This window comes from Phaseolus vulgaris, chromosome 3, assembly GCF_051622355.1.
Source record: "Phaseolus vulgaris cultivar YP4 chromosome 3, ASM5162235v1, whole genome shotgun sequence".
Taxonomy (NCBI): Eukaryota; Viridiplantae; Streptophyta; class Magnoliopsida; order Fabales; family Fabaceae; genus Phaseolus; species Phaseolus vulgaris.
Window position 1 is genome coordinate 3,941,367 of NC_143500.1, and position 22,534 is coordinate 3,963,900.

A 22,534-nucleotide genomic window follows, 5' to 3' on the forward strand; every position below is an offset into this window, starting at 1 on the left:
ATATAACAATCACTTCTAGATTTTTGCATCCGCAAACAAAAATAAAACTAAGAGTAATGTTGAATTTTAAATTTTATCTTGGGTGTTGTAGGGAGAAATTGCCTTATACTCTATGATATGAAATATCAATTTAGCGAAGTATTTCTTACCAATTACATTATTTTTATCCATACCTAAGTTTGCGTAATCAGTAGAAAAAGTTTTAAATTTTAGATGAAAAGTTTTTATATGAAAAAAACGAATTTATAGATTTTTTTCAAAACATAGAATCAGAATATTTATATTATATTTATTTGTTGTAAAATGTAAACTATACATTTACAAAATTTTGTGTCGCGAAAACAAGAAGTGACTATACCAATACCCAAAAATTACGTGATTTTTCCTCTTTCATCTAAATCAACAATTAGGAACAACTTCTCTAGTCACTCTCTGCTCATTAATTTCAATCTCACAAAAACGTGAACTATGCAAAAAAAAGTTATAGAAAACTACCGAAGGAGAGAGAGAATTATTGGTTTCGGTTTCAATTCCAATTTCAATTTCAATTTCAATTTACGTTTTTCTCAGATCCGATTTTCAGTTTTCCCACTCAATCGCATTTCCATGCCATTGAAACTACTTGAAAACCTTGCCATTTTTTATTTGCACTCCTTGATTTCCGTTTCGTGAGGGAAAAGAAAGGAGGATGTTCCGATTGGAGCAGGAGAAGATCCGCAAACGAATTTGATTCTCAATTCGTTCTTTGAATTTCGATTGCGAAGGTGTTGCCATGGCCGAATCGGTGATTCCGGCCGCCGTGCTTCGCAACCTCGCCGACAAGCTCTACGAGAAGCGCAAGAATGCAGCACTTGAGGTTGTTTTCTCTTCAAAAGAATATTGACTTCTGTTTCTTTCTTTTTCTGTTGTTTCCAATTTGGTGAGTTTTGAGTACATTGGTGATTTTAAAGGGTTTTGTGTTATTATTATTGTTATAGGTTGAGGGGATTGTGAAGCAGCTTGCTTCTTCTGGGGATCATGATAGGATAATTGCTGTGATCAATTTGTTGACTAACGAATTTACTTATTCGCCTCAAGCAAATCACCGGAAGGTAGTGCTAATAATGTTTTTTTTAATCTTTAATTTGGGTTAATTGTAGTTTTAATTTAATAATTTGAGCATTTTTTTAAAATTTAATTTATTGAAGGGAGGGTTGATAAGCTTAGCTGCTGCCACTGTTGGGTTGACCACTGAAGCTGCTCAGCATCTCGAGGTAAGGGGTTCCCATCACTTGTTATTTTGTCATGGATTAAATTACCCAAATTTCATTTTGGGTGGTGTACCTTTTAGAAGCTTGGTAGTGTTTACTGTGATTTAGTGGATAAGAATAGACATGCTCTGTGTGTGAGAGAGAGAATATTAGCTACTGTGGCTACCTGTGTCATTTAATTGTTTGGACTTGGGATTAATTTGCTGTTACACGAGGAAAGAATTATGGATTTCTCAAACAACCTTTTGATGCTCTTTAATTTTGGATTTATTTGATTTTATCTTGGTATTATGGGTTTGGGTAATTTATTAAAAGGTAATGGTGTTATTTTCTGCCTATGGTTAAAATAAAAGTAAGATACTTCTTGGTACTGACTTTGATATGATAAGTTACATCAGAACTGTGTATATTTTCATCTATTCAGACCTATGAACCATAAGCCCTCTCGGGGATACGTTTTTCAAATATGACCTTTTGCCGTAATTTTGCTATAGCACAAGGCATTTTGAAAACCATAGCATTATGAAGCTGCAATTTCAAGCGTGTCAGTGAATTGAATATAATTGGTGTAGTTTCAGCGTAGTTATTGACATGAAACACGCTAATTACTTTTGGATGCTAGTTCCATTTTTTATGGTTAAACTGGTCTTACCATGGGTCAAAATTTTAGGATGAGGTTTAATTAATTAAAAAAAAGATTATTTAAACCTAAAGGGATGAAATTGATGTGTGCATACATTGTTGACAGCTAATTGTGCCCCCTGTATTAAATTCTTTTGCTGATCAAGATAGTAGAGTTCGTTATTATGCTTGCGAAGCATTATACAACATAGCAAAGGTGAGGATCAATTCTGCTTACCTATATAAACCATTTATACTATAATGTACATTTCTCCAATGTCAATCGTGTTTTGATGCTAGGTTGTGAGAGGAGATTTTATTATATTCTTCAACCAGATCTTTGATGCCTTATGCAAGCTTTCAGCAGACTCAGATGCCAATGTACAAAGTGCTGCTCATCTTTTAGATCGACTTGTGAAGGTATAATAAATTTCTCCTGAACTCCAACAATCCTTTGCCAGATTTACACGAGTGCATAACTGCACATATCAGATGTTCTCTGAATAGGTATTGGTCTAATAATGATTTGAATTAGTGTTCCCTTTTGATTAACTAATGATTATATGTTACTTTATTGAAACAGGATATTGTAACCGAAAGTGATCAGTTCAGGTGCACCTTCTTACTTCTGCCTATATGTTTTTCTGCATGACTGTATCCTGTTGTGTTTTAAATTTCAACATAGCTGTGGATACAGAGATCTCTGACTGATTTTTAATACTTCATGGTCCCCATTTTAATCTCTTGATCATCAGTATTGAAGAATTTATACCGTTGTTGAGGGAGCGCATGAATGTATTGAATCCATATGTTCGTCAGTTTTTGGTAGGATGGATTACTGTATTGGATAGTGTCCCAGATATTGACATGCTGGGTTTTCTTCCTGATTTTCTTGATGGTAAGTGTATCAGTTGAAGAGGCAGTTTTTACATTTCTATTCTCTTGACATGTTATATACAAAATCGATGTAAACCAGTTAATCTTCATTAACATCTCAGGTTTGTTTAATATGCTGAGCGATTCAAGTCATGAAATACGTCAACAGGCTGATTCAGCTCTTTCTGAGTTTCTTCAAGAGATTAAAAATTCACCAGTAAGGCTTCTTATAACGTATCTTTTTTCCTTTTCGTTGGAGTTGCTAGCCTTTTGAATCTATTCAGATTGCAATTCTGCTTTTAGGGCATTGTTTTTCTGCCGTAAGTTTCCTGGTTGGGTTTACTACAGCTATTTTCTGCTTTTATATGCTTCCCATTGTTTAGGTTTCATCTATTTTGCTGACTTCTTTCTGTTGTTTCATTTCATCTTTTTGTCTTTCCCCTGTCTGTGCATTTTTTAGTTTTCATCTCTTTGCTGACTTCTTTCTGTGATGTACAAGTGTGCATCATTTTCACCTATTATTTTGAAACAAAAGCAACATGTTTTGTTCATTTGTCATTTTCTGACTCAAGCAGTGCTACTCTTGAAGTCTGTAGATTATGGTCGAATGGCGGAAATACTGGTACAAAGGGCAGGTTCTCCAGATGAATTTACTAGGTTAACAGCTATGACATGGGTGAGTTGTGTTGCAATGTTTTGACTTGTTAAACAAGTTATTGAAATCAAACTTCTGTTTAGTGTTGGCATCTAGTCAAAGTTATCATGAATTGTTGTTCATTATTATTTTCCTTAAATAATGACTGTGCTTTCTTGTTTTAACAGATAAATGAGTTTGTCAAACTTGGTGGAGATCAGCTTGTTCCATATTATGCTGACATTCTTGGAGCCATTTTGCCTTGCATATCTGATAAAGAAGACAAAATTAGAGTGGTAGGCTTACTGGAGTTTTCCCTCCTTTCTCTTGTTTACTTTTGTTTTTGGTAATTTATAATTCTCTGTTTTGTATGATGTTTAATTTTGGTGTTGCCTGCACTGGAAAGCAATGGTTTAGAACTCTTTTGTGGCTTATGTATAAGGTTGCTCGTGAAACCAATGAAGAGCTACGTGCAATCAAGGCTGATCCAACTGAAGCATTTGATGTAGGAGCAATCCTCTCCATTGCTAGGAGGTGTAGTTTCTCTAACCTGGGAAAATGGATGCTTTTCAATTTGAAAATACCTGATATTGGCAAATGATTAGGGTCTGTTTAGTTTAGCCGGCACTAATTTGCTCTGATTATACCGGAGATTGATTTTGGAAATGATTTGACTGGTTAGGCAACTATCTAATGAATGGGAGGCTACTCGAATTGAAGCTTTGCACTGGATATCAACCCTTTTATCCAGACATCGTAGTGAGGTGATTTGATTGAATTCAGCTTTTATTTTGTTATATTTTTGAGGATGCTATTAATATATGGACTGAATCTAGTCTCTTAATATGCTCCTTTGGAATCTGTCATATTTCTCAATTCCATGCCTGTTTGGATATTTCAGGAATCTTTAGAAACATTGTGTGGTTTATGTCTTATACCATTATTAGCCTTTGATTATAGTTTGCCCAGAGATTTATTTCTATTGATTAATAATAGAAGTTATTTGGCTGAAATCAATAACTAATGCTATTTTTCTCCTTTTATAATTTTACCCTATGCTTGAATATCAAATGATATTATGCTTTCCTTTCTGTTATTCCACAAATGAGGGATCTACTGTAACTTTTTAACATGATTTAATTTTTTTACGGTAAAAAATGTCTTAGGCATTAAGGTGATACTTGTCTGTGCTTTTTCCAGAGAAAGCTCTGTTTTTTTTTTTAAATTAGAAATTGAAAAATATGTAAAAAAAAATCTGTTTTATTGCTTTCCTCAGAAGTTGAAAATAGCTTTTGGAAAAAAGGAACCCTTAAAAAAATGAGTCGTGGAATCTTTATTTTCTAAGCTTTAACAGCCAGGCGCTTTCAATTCTGAAAATAATTTTGATGTTGTCATGACAGTCCAATTGAATAAAATAACTTTCTTTCTTTATCATGAAGAACAACTATAGTATTATTATACCATTGTATGCGGTCTTCTACGTGGATCACATGACACATTTAAGTTAAAAACCAAATTATATAGGAAATTATTCACTGTGTGAGTTTCCTTTTAATAATTCCCTTTATTTTTGTTTTTGGTCTCCCTCAATCACTTTTTACAGGGCTAAAGGCTACGCGATCTACTTTCCTCACAAGTGCCTTCATTGGCCTTCTTTGCATATATCCAAACCATCTTAGCCAATTTTTTGTCATCTTATTCTCAATGGGCACTACACTAATATCTCATATTTAATCATTTAATATCCTATCCTTTCTTGTGTAGCGGTAGCCTGGCCAAACATCTTAACACCTCATTTATGCCACTCCCACTTTTTTCTTTGTTTATCACCCTTCAACTCTAAGAAAGAGAGAAACATAGAGCTAAATCTATATTATGAGATAGCACTGGTGCTTTATTTATATTGAGAAAAAGGAATCAATATGATAAATAGAGGAGTTTTGACATCCTTTAATAACAAATATATTATATGAGAATAAATAAAATTCCTAATAATACATGTATAATCTAGATATTATTGAATATATAAGATCAATTTCTTATTTTTATAATTACAACAATCACACAACAAACACTCAAAAACAGCTTGTACCAACTTATTTGTCGGGTAGTAGTAGCCATGTTGTGTTGTACATGTGTCAAACATGTATTCATGTTGGACACTTGACATTTTTTCGGCTGATCACTCAACAACACACAAATAAGTTTGAGTACAGACTTATTGTTTAGTGTCAAGAAAGCAGTATACTTCTAAATATTGGGCATGATGTGTTGTGCATGTTTCAAGCGTGTAATCATGTTGAGCATGGCATGGCACTCAACATTTTTACCTGCATTTTACAACTTTTGTACCAGTAAAGATTGAAATACTACAATGTTAAGATAATTGTAACAGTTAATTAATTATGTTTAGAATAATTCAAGTTCATTCTTAGAATAAATCCTCTTGTGTTTATGTTCATTCTAATTAGGTTTATGGTTTTGTTAACCTTATCCTTTAGTGCTAATTTGAAGCAACTACAGATGGAAAGTTGTTTCGTGAGAAATAAAGTATTTGTGATAGTGGATATACCAAAGTAAAAATGATTTGCTTCCAAAGAGTAGCCATCCACCTTTAGTTGCTTCAAATCAGCTATAAGGACTGATGCCAACAAAACTGCTCATTTATGCATATTATAGCAGTGCCATGACCTGCAATTTTTGAAAATTTTATGTTTCCATTTTGTGCTGTATCCATGTCCATGTCCCTTGTAGTATCTGAGCCTTCTAGTTTCACAATCTTTTCTTTTGTGCAAAACTTTTTTCCCGTTAACATCTTCCCTTTTGAATTATTACCTTTTCAATTTGTATGAAATATTTTTAATTGTCTGATTTCGTTATGTCCATGCTTACTATTGGCTTTCCTTGTCTGAATCAGGTTTTGATATTTCTGAATGACATATTTGATACCCTACTCAAAGCACTTTCAGATTCATCTGACGAGGTAGTGTCCTGGTGATAGCTTTTTCTTTTCTGTTTTTTCGTCAAATCATAAATTTTATTTATTGTAATCTTTGTGCAAATGTCTAATAAAGTTGTGGTTCTAACTGTACATTTATAGCGTTTACCAAAATATTACATAGATAAGTTATAGTGTGCATATATGTCATTTCAACTTAAACAATCACAAGTAGTTTGAGATGCTTAGTTTCTAACCACCTAACTCAGATGTGTGGTGTGTGACCTAGGAATTCTGTTATCTAATGTTCTCTCTAGCCCTTTATATATAAGAAACAAAATAGTGCAGTTTTGGTCCCAATTATAAGAAACATAAACTCACTTTCAGGTGTATTAATAGTTAAACTCCTTTTATGTCCTTAATTTATTGTGAAATCTATTAATGAAACACCCAGTATTTCCCTATGCAAGTGGATGTATTCATTGGTCGGAAAAATTATCTCGAGTTATGTATAGTGTCGTTATATATAACGACTACCTAAATCATTTAGTTCTGTGGGCATTTTTGGAATAAAATTAACTAAACCAATTTTTTCGTTCTTGATGAATTAAGTATTTGCTCTTTTTATATTAAGGGCTGGAGAGAGTACTATTTATGGGTCAAAACATTACAATTTGTTCTAGAGTAAATTATATTGACATGACATCCTTTGAGATTTTCTCAAATTAAACTGAAACCCTAGTTTTTTTAAAATTCTTTTCAAGTATCCCCTTTGTTTTAAACAATTATCTTTTCTCTCCTTTTTACATTATACATGCACCCCCTTAAGTTTTAGAATCATACTCTTACTTACACCCCCTAATAAGGGGGGTCATTGTAATGGTGAAAAAGCAGGAGGTGGAAGTGTAATTTGAGAAAATCATAGGGGGTTCATTGTAATTTACTCTTTGTTCTGATAAATATTAGTGGAAAAGCAGTTTTTTCTTTCTTGGTTGGGAAGACTTCAAATCCCTTTTTAACTACAGTAGCCTCCCTTCTCAATACATTCTCAGACAAAATGAACAAGACCATTCAGCGCATGCCCTTCTGGAGGAAGGGGTAAATTATCATGGTACTGCAAGCCATATTATACAGGGAAAACATGATGTTTGGTAATGCTTCAGTTACCCAGATAATGATTAAAAGCTGACAGTTGCCATTTCCCATTCCATCCTCCAATAGTTCTCTCAAGTCCAGTACTAGGCCATTGTCTATCATCATTTCTCTAAGATATGAAGTTTTCTAGAGAGAGAGAGAATGTGGGAGATTATAAAGTTGGAGAACATCAGAAGGATGAATGCTCAACTCTGTTGCTATAAAATTCAAATTTTATTTTTCACTTTTTCATTTTGGAAGCTCGTCAGTTACAACTCTCCCACATAATTGCTGATCAGGAGCAGTAACTTCTAACAAAATGTCCTTACAAATACTTTCTAGTGTTTTTTTAAATGAAAAATTGTGCCTGAAAATAGTTTATACCTGGTTTTCCTTAGAAGGCCATATATATAGATATCTTGTATATGCCCTCTCGACTGTTAAACAGTTGTTTAAATATTGTATCAAATCATCCAGTTAAACTGGTTGGGATCACGAATCAGCTACGTCTATGGTTTGAACATTATCTGGCTCAACCATAGTTTGATCATGATCAAACCACAATTTGTGGTCAAACCAATTAAGTAATTACTTGGGGGGATCTGACCAATAGTTTGGACATCATCTAGTTCTTTCCATCTCTGGTTTGATTTTTAAAAGATTGTTTGAGTTTAGACTGGATAAAAAAAAAATAGCTTTACCTTGTATGCTATTTGTGTAATTTGGGAAATTAATAATTCATTTGAATTGTCCTTGATTCATTTCAATTCGGTAATATTAAATAGGTTGTGCTTCTAGTGCTTGATGTTCATGCATGCATTGCAAAAGATCCCCTCCACTTCCGGCAGCTTGTTGTTTTTCTAGTGCACAATTTCCAATTAGATAATTCTCTTTTGGAGAAGTAAGCTCTTTTCCTTTATCCTATGAATTCTTCTAGTTATAATTTGCTATATGTTACTACTGATATCCACTTTTTCTTTCATTAATTTTTTTCTTTTATACTATAAATTCCAGGCGTGGTGCTCTGATAATCCGCCGCCTTTGTGTTCTTTTGAATGCTGAGAGAGTCTATCGAGAACTTTCTACAATATTAGAAGGAGAATCTGATTTGGATTTTGCATCAATTATGGTTCAGGTTTGTGACTTTTCCAAGTGCTAAACACTGATTGCAGTGTATTTTTCTTTGTTTTTACTTGGAAATTCATTTGGATTTTATGCAGTCTTACACATCTCACTCATTTGAAAATGTGGATTTACTGAGCATTCATGCTTAACAGCCAAGACCCTTTATTTGATCCTCCAAAGTTGTATACGTCACCACATTAAACCTTCAACAAATCAGATTAGTTTTTAAAAGATATTTTTTGTTGCAAAATTAGTCCCCAAAACTTTAAGTTTTTATTAAATCTCTCAAATATTGTTTTTTAACTCTGCTTTAATCATCCATAAAAAGACTGATATGGTGACATTTTAGACTTTTCCTTTAATCTATCATTAAACTATACCTTCAAAGATTCCACTTTTGAACCACTTTAGTCCTCCATAACGACCAATATAATGAACTTTTAGATCTTGTGGGATTAGTTGGGTGACAGATTGAATCTTTAAAGCTCTAAATCGGCAACAAAATCTTTAGAGGTATAATATTATGGTAGTTTTAATTTTTAGTGACTAAATTATTGACCCAAACTTAAAATAAAAAACACTAATATGGTGACTAATAACTTTGGAGTACAAAATTGATGGATTTTACTTTTTGAAAATAATATATTGTTCTGTAATGGAATTTTAATCTAGAGATTCCAAAGATCAAAGCTTCTGCTATTTGTCAGGATAATGTTTTCATTTTTTTTATCAAAAATGCACAATGTAGGCTTAAATCTATTTTATGGAATTGAGGTTATTAACTGATGTTAAAGTTTAAACTTCCTAGATGATGTTGGGATGAACAGTTGTAGGATACTGTTTTCAGTATTATTAATTTTTGTTGCTTTTTTGTTCCATTGTTGTATTTCTTTTTCCTTTTCCTTTTCTTTAGTCTGAAGGTAAACTGTCGCATGTAATGAAGCTGTATTCATCTGCATTTATTTTCCCCCTTTCTATAATATTTCAGGCTTTGAATTTGATCTTACTTACATCATCAGAATTATCTGAGATTCGAGATCTTTTGAAGCAATCACTTGTAACTCCTGCTGGGAAAGACCTATATGATTCTCTGTATGCTTCTTGGTGTCATTCTCCAATGGCAATTATAAGTCTATGCTTTTTAGCTCAGGTAGGTCTCTATAACGAGATTTTGATTATTTTTTGCCACTCCAAGTTTCTCTCTTTCTGTAGCAAGTGCACAAGTGCCTCACACACTCATTGTAATCAATTTCTTTTTGTTGATACTAGTGTTTGTAATATTTGGATTACACAACTTCTTTTCAGTAAAATAAAATTTCTCTTCCTGAACAGACTTACCAACATGCCAGTGCTGTGATTCAATCACTCGTGGAGGAGGATATTAATGTCAAATTTTTGGTCCAACTGGATAGATTGATCCGCTTGATGGAAACTCCAATCTTTGCCTATCTTCGATTGCAGGTGCATAATTAAAACCTGTTTTTGTATATTTTTTATCTTTTTATTCTTGTAACAATATATATTTTGTACTTAGTCTGGTAAAATACGATAGATATGTAATAGAAACTGAGGGACGTTTCGGATAGAGTAAACTAAAGAGGAGAGAATGCAGACACATGATCAATTGTTCATCACATTGGTAAACTAGAGAGTACTAATGTCACTTACAGAGAGTAACATAACAGACTGACAACTGGCTATCAAACTGAACAACAAACTAAACTTACCTAAATGATGGATTATGTTTATTATTATTATTTTGTTAAAATAATAAGCAATTATTTTTTTCCAATGATAGTTTTTCATTTATCTTATGACACTCCAAATACTAAATGGTTCTTGTTTGTATCAAACCTCTAGTAGGCATTTATTAGCAACAAAAATACATCTGATGCAGTCTTTTTTTTTTAACTTAAAAAGGTGAAGGTTAACATATTAGTAGGATGAGTTCTCTAATAGGCATTACTCATTATTTATCTTACTCTGTTTATCCTGTAAGATGAGCATTCCATATAAAATAAGGTAATTGTAACTAATAACCTCTGTGAATTGAATATCAAAGGGTGCATACTCAGAAAGAGCTTTGCTCTTTTATATATCAAATTTTAATTACAGATCTCATTTTTGGAGTTGATTTACCGTGCTATACCCCACTCTCATGACTTGTCACAGTGGCAATTGTAATTGTCTCCATATAGAATTTTTTGTGATGTGGAACCCTTTTACTGGGTGTTTGCGTTCCCCTTTAAGGACAGGTAAAATGATGTAATACATCAGTTGTAATTTGAAAGCCTGGTTGTTTCTATAAACATAAAAACATATATAGGAATATTTAATGTGGTTCTCAATCCTTTGTGGTGCCCTTTATTGACATGGGCACCTTATACTATTCATGTGCTGTTCCTCATGTTAGATTTTTCCATTTCCTCATTGTTTTGCAGCTTCTTGAACCTGGAAGATATATTTGGTTATTCAAGGCTTTGTATGGTCTCCTGATGTTGCTTCCTCAGGTATCTGCAAACATTTATTTTGCCTGTTGAGAAGTTGTAGTTTCCTTGTATGAATAGGATGCGTTTAAATATCCTTCTAAACATAGTATCATGGGGGATCCAAACAGTATTTTATTTCTTTATTTTCACAGTTTCCTTTTTTCCAATCATAGGGATCTTGTTTCTTCTTAATAGGATAAGTGAAAAAAAAAAAGTAATACTTGTGATACAAATTAATAAAGACAGAATCTTTTTTCAACTTGGTATCAGAGCTCTTGATCTTGGAGAGCTTTGTTATATCCTGCATGTTGGTCAGATTTAAGTTTAATTTTTTGGACACTTGGATATGTTTAGAAATGATATTTTGGTTCGGAAAAGAAGATTTGCAGTTTGTGCAGTATCGTCTTTGGGTTTTGCATGGTGGTTGCAGTTTGCAAAAAAAATGAGACCCGAGTTAGATGGGCTATATGAGCAGACTGTTTTCAGTGCAGATTTGTTTTGCGGGTGCAAACTTAAATGGATCGGCTGCTGCTGCACCCACTTCTACTCCCAGTGTGTAGGTCATGTGCCTACTTCTTGTGAGACCTACTTGCCATTGACCACACATATAGGGTCGTTAGACACCATCTATTCCATTCAAAGGGATGGTATCATCTAGTTCAGTTCCATTTTGTCCTGGATCTACTCTAACTTTTGTGACTACTTTTTTGAGTTCCAATTTTGGGTATGCTATGTTTTTCAGTTATGGTTGAGTCTTGTGTCTTAGTGATTTTCCCAATGTAGTGGTGGGTCTATTTGTTTGTAATTAACGATAGTGGGGCCAAGGCCAATACCTTTAAAGAATTCTTAAAGGACGTTTGAGGTTGAGTCATATTGATGGTGGGGGTTCTCTCCCAAATCACCCAAAATTTGAGGGGTCAGACAGTGAAGATTCGCTCATTATGACCTGGGTGTGGCATTCTTTGGTTATGGAAATCAGCCATAACTAAATGTTTTATCCTTTTGTGTAAGAGATGTGGGATTGAGTGCAACCTTCTTTTTGAGGAAGGATTTTGCTGCATGCTAGTAGGAATTTTCATAGAACATAAGCTATTGAATAGTAATTTGGGTATTATGGGGTGTCTAAGTGCCACGTCGAGTAGTATGAGATGTTCAGTAGAGTCTTTAAGTGGTTGGTTTTCCTCCCTTAATTGCCAACCATTGAGGGTGGGTTCCCCAAGTTCTTGGTACTTATTAGTGCCCTCTTCCTATTGAAGTATCAAGAAATCCTTAATGGATTATGGATAGAGTTAGGATAGAACTAGAGTTTGAAGATGTCTAAAGCTAAGGCCATTGCGCATGTTGTGGTTGTGGAGAGAGGAAAATTCTCTAAATTCCTCCTTGGCCTAAATTCAATCCTGTTTGGGTATATTATCCTAAGGAAGTTGAAGCTTCCCTTTTTATTTGAAGCATGGTTATCAAACTCGCGAGTTAACTCATTCGAGTTTATACTTACCCTGGGCGAGTTAACTTGTAAGCAAACTCGTTTTTGGAGCAAACTCGGTAGACTCGCTTGAACTTGCGAGTTTGTGACCGAGTTGGCGAGTCTAGAGGGATTTTTTTTAAACCCAAAATGCGCTTTGGTTGAGGTCGTTGTGTTGTGGTTGTTCATCGCATTCGTGGTCACCTCGCCGTTGTTTGTGGTTGCTCGCCTCATCGTTGTTCATGGTTGCTCACCTCGTTGTTCGTGGTAATGTTCATCGCATTCGTTCTCACCTTCGTCTTAGTTTTGATTGTGCGATAGTCACGTTCGTGATTGTGCGGTGAGTTTTGATCGTGCATTGGTAATCTGATATTAGGTGAGACTCTTCGTGGTGCTGGTGCATTTTTGGTTGTTGCTAGAGATTGTTTTCTAATTAGAGATATTAGGGCAGCCAAATTGGAGAAATGTTTTAATTGGAGAAATTTTGGTTTAATTAGGAAGATTAGGGTAATAGATTGGGGACATTTGTTAATTAGGAAAATTTTGTTTTAATTGGGGATATTAAGGCAATGCGTATCGGTTGGAAAAAATTTAATTTTCATGTGAAGTAAACTCTTACGAGTTTACAAAGCTCTCATGAGTTTACGTAGACTCTCGAGTTATATAACCTTGATTTGAAGTGTTGAAGATTAGTCATGCTTGATGGAGGAAGCTCCAACACAGGTTCAAAGGAAGAGATCCTACCTAGTGTTAGCTTTTGGAAGAGGATTGACCTTTGAAGAAAAGTAACCTGCGAAGGGTTATCGTGGGGAGTATTGCTTGTATTATAAAAGGTTAGGGAATACTATGGAGACTCATTATAAACTTCACAGTAGGACAATGTTCTTGAACTAATGGGTAGGAAGCATAGGAGCTATGCAATGATGAGTAAATGACACTACCTCAAATCATGATGAAGTAGATCCACCAGTTGCACAATCTCAACTTGAGCATGACATATAGCCTAAGGGAGATTTGATTGTTGAAGATGTTGATTGTCCATAATTAATTCTCTTGGCTCTTTTACCTTGTCCATGAAGTGTAAGCGCTCATTCAATACCTTTAGCTATCCTTACAGCTACATACCTTATTAATTGGTTACCTTACCCACTTTAGTCTTAAATGATGTTAGTCATGTTGTATTCCGAGTGTCCTTTGTTTCTTCTTCCTTTATGTCAAGTTTGTCCTGTCATATTTTTGGTTGCATTACATTCATTTTCATAGTCTTTAGATCATGTAAGTTAGACATTAGGGAAATAAATGTCTGTGTGGGTTGCCCCTCCAATAGAAAGAGGTATAAGTGTTGTCATCCTCAAAGTCGTTGAATATTTGTTCCATATATGTCACTTCTCATGAAACAAAGTGATTCTTTGTCGGTCTTCAACTTTTTGCTTTTCTTGTCTTTGTGGATGCCCAAGGATTCAATGGTGAGGTCATAGATGAAGAAGAAGCCCATTATGAAATTGAAGAGAAAGATGTCCTTTGGTATGAAATATCAAATGAGGGAGAAACCCACCCTAGTCCTACAACAAGAAAAGTCATCTTTACACAACTTCAAGCAAAGGCACTCTGATAAAGGATTAAGTTATTCTAGCTATCAGGATGTTGCTTCAAGGAGAGAATAACATTTAATGCATCTTCTTTGTTCAAGCTGCTTAGATGCAAGCAAGACATTCATACAAGTTGAAGCTACTCAATGGCCAGAACAGGATTTGCAACAACTCTTTTCTTCAAGACGTATATAAAGATATCCTTCGAAAGAGAAGAACAAGAATCTGAGCCATAATTTGCGAAGTGCTGAAATGTTGCCAAATTTATTTTCCATGTCTTAAAAGCTTTGTAAGAACACTATTGTGTTTATTAACAAACTAAAAAAGAGATATTCTATGTGAAGGGCTATGGATGGAGATCAATCTTTATGACCTCAAAATTAAGTTTGAGATCCCTATGAAGTTATTTTGTGATAACAAGTCAGCCATTGCTCACAATCTAGTTCAATTGCGAAACACATAATATTGAACACTTCATCAGAGAGAAGCTAGACAAGTGGTCTTATTGTTAAAACTCATGTTCCTGTTGGATTCCGATTGATGTTCTCACTAAGGGGCTTTCTACTACTAAATTCCAGGAGCTTATAGACAACTTGAGAGGGATTGATATTCATTTACCTACTTGAGAGAGGGTGTCTTTAATACTAAAATATCGAAAGATATTAAAGATATTTGTACTTTATTTCCTTATTTTCAAATTTCCCTGATTCATATTTTAATGATTGAGAAAATGTAATTCTTGTGTAGAAACTAATAAAGATAGTATCTTTTGCGAATTTCTCAGCATTGTGTCAGTAACATTCTTTTCCTGGATATGTTTGTCTGGTCAGTAAGTTGAATGTATGATATTGTTTCTGGAGTACATGCTTTGATGTTTGTATATTAACTCTCTTAATACTATTATTATGCAGCAAAGTGCCGCCTTTAAGATACTAAAAACTCGTTTAAAAGCTGTGCCATCATATTCATTTAATGGTGAGCAATTGAAGAGAATGCCTTCTGGGGATCCCTACCAATTTCATAACGTGCCTGATGGATTTCGAACCATTGAGGATGGTGTTGTAGCCGAAGATGGTGGGAGCTCACGAAATAAAATAAATTTTGCTGCAAGACTACAACAATTTCAGCAAATGCAGCACAAGCATCGGGTGCTTGCCAAAACACAGGCAAAGTCACGCAATATTTCCCCTTCATCGTCAAAGGTTGCTGATCTCTTTATTCTGCATGTTGATTTTGTATATTATGTTGTGTTTCACTTAAGTTATTGGGTAAAATTTCGTAGAAGAAAGAATATTGGTAATGGAGGGGAAGAGATGGTACCTGATTTATAATCTCTTGTCTGTATTATGTTTGTGATTATTTGAGCTATTCTGCAGGAGGCACAAAGAGAAGAAGAACCAAGAAGACCCCAGTCTGTCGAACGTAATGTTCCTCCTTCAAGATCATCAAAGAGAAGTCCAGGGAAGCTACAGTTATAATTTAATATTGCTTGTGCTCATTAAGTCTTTGTCTAGAGAGTATGTGAACTTTGAAGGGGTCGGTTATGATCTGTAAAATTGTAAATTATAGTAGCTTGTTTTACCACTTGTTATAGAAGCTGGGATGCTAAAAATTGGGTTTATGATTCAAGATAAGCCTGGGCTTTTCCTAGGCTATTCTTTTGGGCTGCTGCTTTCTGCACCTCCATACTTTTTTTGTCATCTCATACTATATGTGAAAATACCTTTTTGTGTCACTCCCATATACAATTTAAAATTCTGGGTTACATAATCCGGAAGCTAATATCATATTCAGAAAAAACTTCCAGATTATGTCATGCGGAAGCTAATCATGTATATGGAAAAAAAAAAAACTTTCCATGTATAGAAAAGACTTCTGGGGGATTATATAATCTAGAAACTAATCACAAAATGCTTCCGGATACATAATCCAGAAGCTAATTGCGAATTTAGAAAAAAAAACTTTTGGATTATGTAATTTTTGGAATATTAAAGAAGGATATTTTTTGGAATAAAAAAGTTATGGGAGTTTGACAAAAAGAAGTATGGAGATGGAGGAAGAAACAGTTTTCTTTTGACTTTGTACAACGTGATAATTTATTTTGTAAAATATATTGTCTACATGCTCATCAAACGTAATAAGGAATTAGCTACTTCCACGAAGAAACTGCACAATTAGGCTAAGTCTACTGCAATATTTGTATACAGTTTTAGCATTTGGTTTAATTTCATGACATCAAGTCTGTGATTGTTTATCTGTTTACTTTAGGTGAACACATACAATTTTCTATTTGAAACTCTTCAATTTCACTTATAAACTAAAGTTTATATCTATTTATATACTAATATATTTATTTACTATAATTTAATCTTATTTCTAGTTTGTTTATATAGGGTTTTCAACAGTAACAATAAATAAATCATTACTTATTGAATCTTTAATAACAAAGTTTTAGGTCAATTGGTTGCCATTACCATTTTTATGAATTTCGTCTTTGCTTTAAAGTAATTCACCAACAATCCAAGTATATTCTCTGTCATACAACTTCCATGAGGCTGTTTCTTCCTGCACCTCCATACCTTCTTCTCTCACCTCCATAGATTTTTGTATTTCCAAAAATGCCCCTCTATAATATTTCGAATTACATAATCAAGAAGTCATTTTTCAAATTTGTAATTAGCTTCCGGATTATATAATCCAGAAGTCTTTTTTCAGAAGTATGATTACTTTTCGGATTACATAATCTGGAAGTTTTTTTTAACTTTCGGATTATGTAATCCGGAAGTCTTTTTTCAAATGCATTTTCGGATTACATAATCCGGAAGTTATTCTATGGGGGTGGTACAAGAAGGATAAAAATGTATTTTCATGTTGTGTATGGAGGTGCCAGAAGAAGATATGGAGGTGCAGGAAGAAACAGTCCTTCCATGATTGTTGAGTTCATCACTGTTCACTGATTTACTTTCGGTTGACTTTGGCTATTACTTCTTGCACTCCCCATTTTTGAACTTGCACCCGCACAATTGGGTGAGATTGATCAAATTACCCTCCATCTGCTTCTCCCTCATTGCATCCTACCACTATTGTTGCTGTCGCTGCACCATCATCATTGTAGAAGAAGAGCAAAACAAATATTGTTTTGAAAAGCTTTTTTTGGAATACATGAAATATGCTCCGAAAGTTTGTTTCAGAAAACTTATACTGAAAGATATATTCAAGAAAGTTTGTTTCATAATGTATTTTATGTGTTCTGGAAATTTTATTTTGGAAATCTTGTTTCGAAAATCTTATCTTATTCTTGTGTTTCAAAATAAATTTTAGAAAGTATATTTCAGAAAAATGTATTAAAAGAATGGTTAAAAGAATGAACTCCCCCTAATCGCCTCCATCCTTTGCCGTCACTATCCTTTTTTTGTCATCGTTGTTACCCTTCTTTTGTATCATTGATAGATTTAAGAAAGAAAATGTTATGGATTGTATTCAATTTGAAAGTTAATTGAATTACACAATTTAGAAATTATTTTTCACTTCTTGATTGCGCAATTTGATATTTTTTTTCATGAAAAAGAATAACTTTTGAATTTCACGCTTTTTTTTTATAAATTAGGTGGACAAAGTGAGAAATTTAATATTTATGGTGTTGAGAAAAAATCCCTATGCAAAAAGGTTAGCGCATGGTTAAATATTGGTTAGTGAATATAACAAATTCAATTTACTAAATTTAAGTAGAAATTCGAAGAATGCCATTTTATCCCCAAAGGTTGAGTTCAATCAACCAAGACTATTATAACAAGTTTAAAGCGTGAGTAAAACAATATTCCTAACTAAACACTTCTCATACACTTTTATCAAGAAATGTTAACCAAATATTCAAGGTTTGTAACATTTTTTGGGAAACATATTTTCAAAGGATTTCACTATATAAGATAAGTTCCTTGGTATTCTATTTTGCAAGAATCATAACGAAATAAGAACTAAAAAACTTAACTACCCTTAAATCTTAACTTTTGATTTAGATTTTTGACATGATATATATAAGTATCTATGACACGTCTGATGTTCACGTTGGAGTTGGTGCACCTTATAAGTGATATCTTTCTTGTCCAACAAAATTTGAACACACAATTACCAAATTAAAGTTCTAAATAACTTTCTTTCCATATCAACTTCATAGCAGAGAAACTTCAAGTCATCAAATTAAACTCTAACACAATCCAAATTAAGGAGCAGAACCATTTTCAAAAATCCAGAGCTGGATATAAGCCTCAAACAAGATATTTTTATTTCCATGTACAAAAATCTACACTGATTCTGATTATCAGTCTCATATATCAGCATATCAAACCAACTTTCTTGTGTAAGGCTTTCTAGCCAACTGCAGATTAAGCAGCTGAATCCTAGTGAGTAAAGATTTCACTTTCCACATGGGTGGAAGGATATCAACTCAACTTAAGTTAACAAACTCACTCACAGAGCATATATCTTCTCATGATCAGAATCATAATCATCTGCATCTGATATGTTTACTGAGTAAGACCATGAGAAAGATTTGCTTCCACTTGGTCTCTTGACCAGTCTCTGGGAATCACCACGGAGTCCGAAACGTCTCCTAAAAACAAAGTAGCACAAGTATGCTAGAGTGCCAAGTAGAATTGGTGCTCCTAAAAGGGTGACACCAATAGCAAGCCATGTTTCCTCTCCAACCACCACAAAGCATATAGCAAGAAAAGCCCCACAAGTGCAAGAACATGCAGCCCACATAAGCTTGTTAATCACTGACACAACCTGCCTTTGAGCCCTTGTATCCCAAGCCACCAAAGTGATTTGAACAACAACAACTGCAAGAGAAATGAAAAGAGCTGTAGCATTCAAAAGGCAGAAAGCACTGAAGGCAACATCATCGGCTATGTTTGCCTCTCCTGCCTCCGGTTGCTTCTTTCGATATTGACCTGGTAAGCTGAATAGGGCCATGAATGCTATTGAGCCAATGAGGACGGATACTACTGTGACAGAATTGATGGTGTTCTGCACTGCCTCTCTATGAATTTTCTGCAATTCCTTCGCAATACCAGAAACTCGTCTGCGAGTCTTTTCATTCTGTATAAGCTGTGATTGCACCTCGTGTTTTATATCACTCACAGCTCTTTTTAGTTCCATGGCTTCATTCACTTTCCCAATATGCCTGGCATGTTTGGCACCACATTCTGTAAGGGCCTCCTTGATTTCCAAAGATGAATCTCCATATGGCAGTTTATCTGCCAAATCCAAGGCTGTTTCCTTCTGATTATTGATGGCATTGACATCTATAGCTGTGTAGATTAACAAGAGGCTCACTATCTGAAATAAGAAGAACCATGTGTGAGTAGAGACAAGACAATTCATTGCAAGAGAGGCTTGCTACAACTTTGAAAGCAAAAACAACTGTACATGTATTTTTTCTATTATATCAGGTTGTAGAGTATGAGTGCAAATGAAACTCACTTCTTATCACATGAACTGCGTGCTTGGTTTTGTGTTATGTACACACAGTTGTCTAACAAAATTGCGTCAAATACAAATAAATGATGTAGAAGCTACAGATTTCTGTTTGACTTGGGTCCAGAAGCCTTAAACATTAAAACAAACATGCACAGGGACAATTTGGAGATAAACAAACGAGTTAAGGTTGCACAGGCCATTCCTGAAAATCCAAGATTGCAGTGTGGTGCTATTTTATTGTTACTGTTTTACTAGCATACAAAATCACAAGGCTAAAATCCCTTGCCAGGTCATCTATGACTAGAGTTTATTAATAGATGTCTGAATTGCTTCTCCTTGAACTAGATTTTGCAGCATACCATTATTAACACACCTGAGTGCAGGGCATCAAGAAAATATGTCCTGCTATTGCAAACTGAAGCATCAACAATCTCTTTAAAGGGTATAAACAAATATTGATTACAAGTATCAGGTAGTTTATGGTTTGAAAAATGCTTTGATACAGAATGAACCATACTTTTACAGTAGAAGCAGAACCCTGTACCTTTAACAAAACTCCCTATCATTCTTATCATGTTATATCCATTAAACTATTCCGAAAAGCCTGAAACTAAGTTTCTGAAAAGACAAATATCAGCATGAGCTAAGTCAAACTGAGCATTTATTCTCAAGAATAATGAGCAAATGCAAGAATACATGCTGATTCAGGATACTGTGCAAGAGAGAAATGCGACCTTATTCTGTTTATGGTCAAGAAGACTAAGAAGCTAACATAATCATAACATCATGAAAGATTAGATGGACCAATTTATTCTAAAACTGCAGAAAGCTCAGAATAAAGGAAATCAACTATGTGGCTCAATTGACCTGTGAACGGGCTTTCCGGGTAGCCATGTGAAGAGCAGTGTTTCCCTTCTTATCTCGTTCATTCAATATCGTAAGATCAGCTTGTAATATCTCTTCCACCACCGAAGTACTTTGTCCTTTGACAGCCATATGTAATGCAGTTTGACCCTTTCTATCTTTGATGCAGACTATTCCAGAATCACGGGCAATCAGTGCGTTTACAATGCGAAGGATGCCATACCTAGCAGCATTATGCAATGCAGTTTTGCCGTTTTTCCTTACTATCATCATTGAACTCACATCAACATCCAATATTGCATTCACCACATCCAAATGATCGTGAACAGCAGCAAGATATAGGGGACTAGTGTTAGAGGAGTTGCATATCTTACAAACCTCAGGCCAAGTGCTCAAAATTTCCTTTACAATATCTGGACAAAGATTGACAGTCAAATATATCAGAATTGAAATCCTTATATTCATCATCGTAGCAGTGAAGTTAATTGCAATATGACAATTCTCCCTTTGTCTCAATATTTGCACTTTTGTTTGTTTCCCTCAGTACCCTTCACCCATAAATGAGAGACTAATCTAAGAGTCAGAGAGGGAGACTTCCCAACATTGGTTCTTTTCCCATTTTAGGACCTATAAATACCATAACATAAATTGTAGCGAGGAATTTGATAGTGTTACACGTTTAGTAATCAAACTATAGCTACTATCCTGAAATTCTACAAGATGTGCTATAATTTGACCTATGACATTCATGGTGAACATGATCAATTTAAAAGACTACCTAAAGAGAGAATAAAATCAATATCAAATAAGGCATATATGTAGCAATTCATGGTTCTAGTATAATATTTGATCTTTCTAGTTGATGATAATATGTTGAAAAATGAAAGAAAGGAAAAATGCCTCCTTGAAGATGGAATGTGAGGTCTGGAAGGTGTATTCCATAATGTTATATATCGAGGTTGAAAAGGTAAACCAAAATTCTTAAACACTCCACTTCGCAACATTTGAATATGGGTTTGCCTCATTTTGGATAAGTAAGTCTTGCAAAACCTTTATGAAGACTTTGGCTGATGCTAGTGAGTGATGCACTGTTTTCCATCCCTGGGAATCTTTACATTGGAAGACTGCCATTACCATGTTTGTTCAGAAAATTCCCCATTCAAAATTGATTACTGGGAATAAGTGCTATCATATTTGGATTAGGGTGATGTTCACAGATTTATCAGAAAAAAAGAAGAAGATTTCTACCCTTTTGAATTTCCTCTAACTTCAAAAGCTGCGAATCAAGGGAGCTAAATGCATAAATACCATCAAACAAAACAACCAATCTCATTTTTTTAGAATGGGTTTATAGTGAATTGATTCAACAATCCTTCAACAGCAAAATCCATAACCAACTCCAAGAAATGACACACACCCAATTTAAGAGCTGAAAAGTGGAAAACGAAACTAAAGAACCAAAAGGAAAAACCTACCCAAATGGCCACTTTTGGCTGCGATGTGAAAGGCGTTCATATCAGAGTTGGCCCTGATCTTCCGCACCTCCAAGTCACACAAACCAAGCAAGAAGCTGAACACCTCAAGATGACCAATCTCAGCAGCTATATACAACAAAGTTTCTCCTGCATCGTTCTGCATAGACATCACCTCAGAAATGACCCCTTCTGATGAGACCTCACCCATGCAATTCTTCAGCTTCTCCTTGAGCCCTTCAAGGTCCCCACATCGAACCGCGTTGAAAATGGCTTGGTGGGTTATGAAAGTCATCGCCTTGGAGTCCATAACACCCTCCTCCTGCACCTGCACTACAAAGTATTCAACTTTCACTTCTTCTGAACCCTGTTGTGTTTTGGGGTTTAAGGTTGATATGGTGTGAAGAAAAAGAGATAGAGACAGAAAGAGAAGCAAGAGTGAAGGAAGAAGAGAAGAGATGAGAAGTATCTAAGTGGAAGAAGGATGAGAAGTTGGCAAAGACACGTTATTTGGTATTTATTTGTTTGGTTTTGGGATGGTGGGGTCGTGTTGCACAGAGAATGCATGTGAGTGTTAGTCTTGTTTGTTTCTATGTAAGCAT

At 34.5% G+C, this 22,534-nt stretch overlaps 2 protein-coding genes across 6 annotated transcripts; one reads left to right on the forward strand and one right to left on the reverse strand.

The window, feature by feature from the left end:
- Positions 1-312: 312 nt before the first annotated feature.
- On the forward strand, positions 313-15,749 carry LOC137806165 (ARM repeat superfamily protein). Of its 5 annotated transcripts, none has more exons than XM_068606148.2 (20): positions 313-856; positions 978-1,091; positions 1,188-1,253; positions 1,999-2,088; positions 2,172-2,291; positions 2,455-2,483; positions 2,627-2,769; positions 2,870-2,964; positions 3,337-3,423; positions 3,570-3,677; positions 3,824-3,915; positions 4,064-4,145; positions 6,299-6,364; positions 8,239-8,354; positions 8,468-8,588; positions 9,567-9,728; positions 9,911-10,039; positions 11,020-11,088; positions 15,030-15,320; positions 15,495-15,749. In XM_068606148.2, the coding sequence occupies exons 1-20, from the start codon at positions 773-775 to the stop codon at positions 15,594-15,596; spliced, it is 2,166 nt and encodes a 721-aa protein (XP_068462249.1). In that variant the 5' UTR covers positions 313-772; the 3' UTR covers positions 15,597-15,749. The 5 variants fall into 5 exon arrangements, 4 of the variants coding, with proteins under 4 accessions (XP_068462249.1, XP_090156523.1, XP_090156520.1 ...); XR_016519548.1 differs by having other exon boundaries at positions 337-856; positions 9,598-9,728; XM_090300397.1 differs by having other exon boundaries at positions 386-856; positions 3,323-3,423.
- A 2,628-nt stretch (positions 15,750-18,377) lies between these two features.
- LOC137806169 (ankyrin repeat-containing protein At2g01680) lies at positions 18,378-22,534 on the reverse strand. Its single transcript, XM_068606153.2, has 3 exons — positions 21,936-22,534; positions 20,464-20,873; positions 18,378-19,455 (listed from the first exon to the last, which is right to left on the reverse strand). The coding sequence occupies exons 1-3, from the start codon at positions 22,240-22,242 to the stop codon at positions 18,586-18,588; spliced, it is 1,587 nt and encodes a 528-aa protein (XP_068462254.1). The 5' UTR covers positions 22,243-22,534; the 3' UTR covers positions 18,378-18,585.